The 6,527-nt window shown below is 41.3% G+C and overlaps 3 protein-coding genes across 3 annotated transcripts; all 3 read right to left on the reverse strand.

Moving 5' to 3' along the window:
* TM35_001321000 (uncharacterized protein) lies at positions 1-387 on the reverse strand (the record flags this gene model as incomplete). The annotated part of the gene is made up of 1 exon (XM_029031852.1): positions 1-387. A coding segment is annotated over one exon (387 nt), but the record flags the coding sequence as incomplete, so codon positions are not given.
* A 641-nt stretch (positions 388-1,028) lies between these two features.
* TM35_001321010 (uncharacterized protein) lies at positions 1,029-1,331 on the reverse strand (the record flags this gene model as incomplete). The annotated part of the gene is made up of 1 exon (XM_029031853.1): positions 1,029-1,331. The coding sequence occupies one exon, from the start codon at positions 1,329-1,331 to the stop codon at positions 1,029-1,031; it is 303 nt and encodes a 100-aa protein (XP_028876851.1).
* A 2,223-nt stretch (positions 1,332-3,554) lies between these two features.
* TM35_001321020 (surface protease GP63) lies at positions 3,555-5,699 on the reverse strand (the record flags this gene model as incomplete). The annotated part of the gene is made up of 1 exon (XM_029031854.1): positions 3,555-5,699. The coding sequence occupies one exon, from the start codon at positions 5,697-5,699 to the stop codon at positions 3,555-3,557; it is 2,145 nt and encodes a 714-aa protein (XP_028876852.1).
* Positions 5,700-6,527: the final 828 nt, after the last annotated feature.

Below are 6,527 nucleotides of genomic sequence, written 5' to 3' on the forward strand. Positions count from 1 at the left end.
AGAGCCACGCTCGTGGGAAAGCCCGCTGCCCATCACGCGTGTCGTTGGGAAGTTCCTTTGCCGTTGGGGACCGCGAGGTGCGTGTCCGTTTTGTGTTTTCTTTGGGTGTTTATTTTCTTTTATTTCACAACTCCCAATTCCCAAACCCCATGCTTTTCGCATTCTTTTGGTTTTTCCCCGTTTCTTTTTTTTCATTGTTTGCTGGGGGTCCGATCCGCCGGGCCACCACCCCGCACACCACGCCCAACAACAAAGAGCGACACCATGAAGGAGAACGGGATCCATTCCCCACACTCTTTGAACAATGCACGTTGAAATCATCATGGCATCACCCTTTGGAAATTCCACCGAGGGAAAAGAACAACGGCCACCCGCCACATACCCCATTCATTAATTGCGCCCCAAAAAAAAGAGTGGGGAAGCCAAACAACATCCAACACCAAAAGAGGAATAAATAAAACCAACGGGGGAGCCGAATCCCCAACAATTCCCCATATTTTCTTCACGATTTCCATTGGAATTCCAAAGGATTCAAGGTGCAATGACGGCATACCAAGTAAAAGTATACCTAATGTAATTTACCTTCTTTGCTGAACCCATGAAGTGCAAGAAAAAACAAAAAGAGAAACAGAAAATATTTTTATTGGTTTGACCCCTCGTTTCAAGAGAGATCCCCCTTGGGGAGTGGCAAGCAGCAGAATAGTTTAAAACACTTTCCCGCCACGCAGAGTGAGAGCATCCGTTGTATTTTGATAACTTTTCCTCCCATCATGCACAAAAAGGTTAACACTAACAAAGGGTCTCTTGGTGGGTTCACCATCTCCCCTCCTTTCCCCTTCAGGCGCTAGAGAAAACCACTGCAAGAGGGGCGGCAGTGCAACAGACAACACACACTTTCGTCTCTGCTTTTCGTCGGCACTACACCCCTCATCGCCGTCACCATCATCAGTCTGCAATAATATGGAAAAGATTGACAACAACAATGACTATTCCCAAAAACAGCAACATAAACTTTATTTTATTTTGCATCACACCCTGCGCGCAAGAAAAACACAACCCAAGTGAAAAATACAAACTACACCAAAGGAGTTACACCATAGTATAGCGGCAGCATCGTTGTCGCTTCTATTGCAATGTGGAAAAGAATATGCCCACACACACAGTAGAGTGGACACAACGCCAAATGGGTTAGGGCATTGCTCTGCAGTCCCAAAAAGAGAAAAGAGAGCAATAGTTGTATGCCCATCCGTTTGTAGAGAGACGGGAAAAGAAAAAAACGCAAAACTCTCAACAGGCTTCGGGGGTGCGCCATTCTTCTTCGCTAAAATCATGGAAATGCTTCTTCTTTTTGGAGTGAAGGTTTCTTTCACGCAGACACAGCCATCCCAAAAGGGAATCACGCAAACATTGGGTGATCTTCTTTACCACTACGACCCTTCGGTTGGCAGAAGAGGCATTATGAAATAGAAAAGGACCTCTTGATTCAAGGGGTCTAAATCTGTGCAAATTGCGTGGGTTCCCAAATGACCCCTACACGATCACCAAAAGATTTCTCCAGGCCATTCCCAAGCAATTCGCCACACAAATATCACCTCTACTTGTTTGCATAAATACAAAACATTCCCCACTCACCCTTTCCTAGAGATGTGTGTCATGAGGTCCAGTAGTCAAGAATAAGATTTATCATATTTTTTTTTCTGTGCAGAACTCTTTCCCACAGTCTTCCATGTCAATAGCTGCGGTGGGATTGATCTTTTCAATTCCACACCGAATCCATCAACACACACAGAGAGAGACCCACCCCATTATTTTCATTGAAATCCACAATGTTTATGCTTTCAAAATAATAATGGAATAAGTCAATCAGTTTAACTACCACTGTGAGAATATAGTCCCACTCAGTAACACTCTCTCTTGACTGTGGCGTACAATATTCACCCTGGTCGACACACACCCTACAGTGTTGTTTGCATTGCTGGAGGTGGATCAACATTCATTAACTTTAGGCCCTCTCTAGGCATCACCTCATCATGTGTATGTTGTTTAACAGTGACATCAATCTCCTCACTAATCAAACGAAACTCCATTCTCTCTTTTACTTCTACTCCTTTTTCTCTCACTGTATTTTTTGATTTTCTATTGATTGCAGAGTCACTTCTGCAACAACAAATCACAATGAATGAAAAAAAAGAGTAGAGAGACAAAACGAACGAGAGAGTGCAGTAACTGGCTTAAAAAACATTTAAACAAACCCTCACTGATTACCAGCCGATCTGGAACCACAATCTGCAAGAATACCACAGACATCAGAAAGACAAAACAAAATGTCCTTGCAAATCCCAATCGGATGAGCAATAGTGTACGAAATGAATTTATGGCTGTACATATGCACAACACCTTTCAGGTGAATGAAAGAAAGTGTCACACACACACAACTGAGAAATTCAGTATCCCAATGAGGAGATAATGTGTGTGCACATATGTGTGGGAGGGAAGCAGAGTACCAACTGCAGTTGCATCAAAGACTCCCACATGCAAATACACCAGAATAAATAAATATGTATATGTATATGGAAAGTTATTCTCCAATCCACTATACTTCTATTCCCTCTTCTTTACATCACTGCACCATTTCATCATCTTCACTGTTCCACACTCCATTGGGCTGTTCAATGTATTTCTTGTTCTGCTGCCGTTTGATTGAGATTCCCCAGTTACCAATATTGCCCTTCACGGCGGTGTATACTCCCATTAGAATGAACACAACTCAGTGCCACCATCAACCCATCGCTTCTACCACTTACATTCCCTGAGAGGGTTGTGGAAAACAAAGAAATAAGAAAGAGAAAAGAGGCAACACATATAAAAAACAGCACAACAAAAACGTCAGCATAGAAACAACTACAGAAAAACATCAACTTCTTAGCCAGAACACTTCCATTTATTAAAAAAAAAAGAAGAAAAAATGCCCAATAATAATAAGAATCCCAAGTTTATGTTTACTGTTTATCCGACACTGTCGTCGCTCTCTCAGCATATATTTGCACTCCATTGTATGAGACAACAAACAGTGGGATTCTGCAGAATGCATATATGAAGAATTATAAATTTTCAGAAAATGAATTTAAAATCATAGCAAAAAAAAAAATTATTAACAATTAAAAGATTTTTTTCAATGAAATGAAGAATGCTCAAAAAAAAAAGAAAAAAGGACCAATAATAAAAAACTCAAGTATATTTTTATTCTTCACCTTACACTGTCGTCGCTTTCCCATCATATATTTGCACTCCATTGTATGTGATAACAAACATTTGGATTCTGCAAAATGTATATTTGATAATAATTCATTTTCAGAAAATGAAAAAAAAATCATAGCAAAAAAAAAAATCATTAACAATTAAAGTAAAAATTTCCAATGCGGCGAAGAACGCTGAAAAAAAAAGAAAAAAAAAGAACAAAAAAAAGAACGGCCAATGTATTGCGGTTTATGGGATTCGTTTCAAAGGGCCGTATTTAGCAAAAGTGTTTATTATTCTGAATATGGATTGAGCTCTCATGGAACTATCACAAAACCAACAACACACACAAGAAGTGCAAGAGGGACCATGTAGGAGGAGACGGTGCTGCCGTCAGTACCGAACATAACCGTTACATTTGTTTGTTTTAGTGTTTCTTCTTTTATTTGCCTCTCAGCGATTGTTGTCCCATTCAAAACAGTGTTTGGGGACTGTATTGCGTCTTCATTGCCGTTGGGATTAGCTGCGGATTGAGAAGTAGTAGCATCAGTATCACGACGCCTTCTCTGTGGACCCCGTCGTTCCTCCCTGGCACTTTCAGTGTTGGTAGAATTTCCTTGTGGTGCAGCACTGGCCTGCTGAGAACTGCCGTTGACATCAGGGGCTGCTGGAGCACTTCCCCCTTGTGTATTAGCGGACGTTTGAGTGTCAGCATTTGCCAAGTCACCGCTTGCTTCCGAATTAGTGCTCGAGTTGCTCTGTACTTCGGCTTCCTTCTTTTTCTCCTCCTGTTTAGGCTCTTCATCCTCAGGCACATTAACCACATTGTATGAAATGTTAAAAGGATCAGTTCCCGTCTCTTTCGTGCACACTTCCTCGAATTTGGGACACACAATAGTTCCACTCTTGAACACTGAACCCTCCACATCATCGATAGTTACCTCGTCATCGCTGCACTTATGCCACTTATTTTCATCATAACCTTTGAGCTGTACACTCACCGTCTGCTTGTCCTTATCACACTTCACTTTTGCACAAATGCCTTGAACCTTCACTTTCTTTCCATTTTCATCGATTTCCACCGGTTCCTCCACATCCAGACACCGTGACATATTGCTCACAATACTTCCAGGCATCAGTGTCTCATCACCAGTCTCGCACATGGTCTGTTGAAACGGCTTAATGATGGGACACTCTTTCATCATTTCACTCTGTTCACCAACAGCTTCAAAGAACTTGTACCCATCGGGCATACCATGCGTGTTGTCGTCCTCGGAGCAGACACCAAGACCAAAGCGATCAGAGGTACACTGTAATGAGTGCTCACCGTCACTTTCCTTGCAGAAGGTCTTGGAGAGGTTCCCCAAGTCTTTTTCGATGATATCTTTGCACGTGCTTGTAAAGAGTTCACATCCAAATCCTTTCCCCCAACTCATGGGTTCTGCCATGTCGAAATCAGCTTGGTAGAAATCCATTGCATCAAATACTGCAAGCGTCAGTGCCGTGTAGAACATTCCAGTGGGTTCACCAGTGTACGGACTCATCAACTCATCTTTTGCGATGCGCCTCTCCCACTCTGAGTGGCTCGTGCTGCCGTTATAACGCAAAATCATTCCCGCGTAGTCTTGGCAGTTGTAATGCTCCACCATCTTCTTCTTCACATTGCCACTTAACACCACCTTGGTGGACCTCTTTGGTACGCCATTCACAGTAATTGGTAGGGTCCCTGCTATGGGTTCGATGTCCACGAACTCCCCAAACCCAAGTCCAAATGCAATATTGCGCGCAGCCAAGCGAATTTGATATCTCGTTGCGTTAATCTCCTTCGGGACAAAACTGATACGGGCAGATGTCGGTCGGACCTGATTATTTTTGTCTCTTGTGCAAATATGATAGTCTTGCCCATATGGCGAGAGACGCACGTAAAGCATAAAATCAGCATCGGAAACACCAGAATCTAAATGCTCTTCGGGTACCAAGAACTGGTCGCAAATTCTTATCAATGGATGTGAGATGTCCCCTTCATAATCCTCTTTCCATAGCTTCAGGTTCCCTTGCAATGGCTTCACTTTAAGGCGATCTGTGTGCAATTTAATTGCTTGGGGCAGGAGATCCCTAAAAAGAATATGCATCCTCTTTGTTGTCATTTTATTTTCACCGGTACAAAGTTTTTCAAACTGGCTTTCAAGATTTTTTTTAAGGTCTGTAGTTTTATCGTACTCAGACGGCATTTCTTTCTTATTGCAGTAATTCATCACATCCTCCACATATTTTGTATACACAGCAATGCGGATGGGCTGCCAATCCTCACCAGCCTTAGCAGCAGTAGAGACGGTGTATGCCTGTAGAGCACTTTCTCCTTTTTGTGGTAACTGCTGCACAACAGCAGCCAAACACCCGCAGCTGCAGTACAACAGGAACAGTGCAGCCCATAGCAGGTAACGCATGGAGTGTTTCTCCATTTTGTAGTGTGACTGTTTTTTTGTTTTTGTGTTGCTTTGCTAAGGTACACACAGAGTAAAGAGAAAAAAAAAGAAGAAGAGGAAGAAAAGGGAGAGAATAAAAGGTAAGCATAAAGAAACATTATATTAGATCTAGCAGATAATTAAACACATCTATACACATCAAAAGTAATACTCTTAGAAAGAGAAGAATAGTAGTTATGCCAAAAGTAGAATGAGAAAAGACATCAATATACCCTTTCGTGGTACATACATACCAACAGTATCAACATCAATGCACTGTGAGCAGATTTGGTGTTTTATTGTGTTTGTAAAAAAATGCAGAGAATAATAAATAGTAATAATAATGAGTGCTGTACTGCCTTTAAACAAGTAAAAAAGATAGAAAGATCCCATGAAAAGAGTGAATGATACCATGTGTTTAGATCTGTCCTTTGTATTAGAAAAAGACTGTGTAACTCATGCTTGACTAACCCACCAACTCAACTTGATATTTTTTATTTTTCCTTTTGCTCATCCATGTCAGGAGTAGAAGAGCATAATAAAAGAAAAAATACACATCAGAAGAGCCATAAAATAATAGAAGAGGGGATTACATGAAATATTTCATCAGCTACAAAAACACTCCTGTACTAATTATCATAACCACAACATATACACAGAACACTATCTATAAGAGCACTACTCACATTTCCAAGAGAAAGTAACATGTACAACACACTCCTCAGTGATCCACTCCCTGTAGTTGTTGTTGTTTTCCCCTGTAGAATAGCAGTAATCCCATGTACATGGGGAGTTGTGTACGCCTTCTATTAATACTCTTTCAGT

This window comes from Trypanosoma theileri (genome assembly GCF_002087225.1).
Source record: "Trypanosoma theileri isolate Edinburgh chromosome Unknown TM35_Tth_132_V1, whole genome shotgun sequence".
Lineage (NCBI taxonomy): Eukaryota > Euglenozoa > Kinetoplastea > Trypanosomatida > Trypanosomatidae > Trypanosoma > Trypanosoma theileri.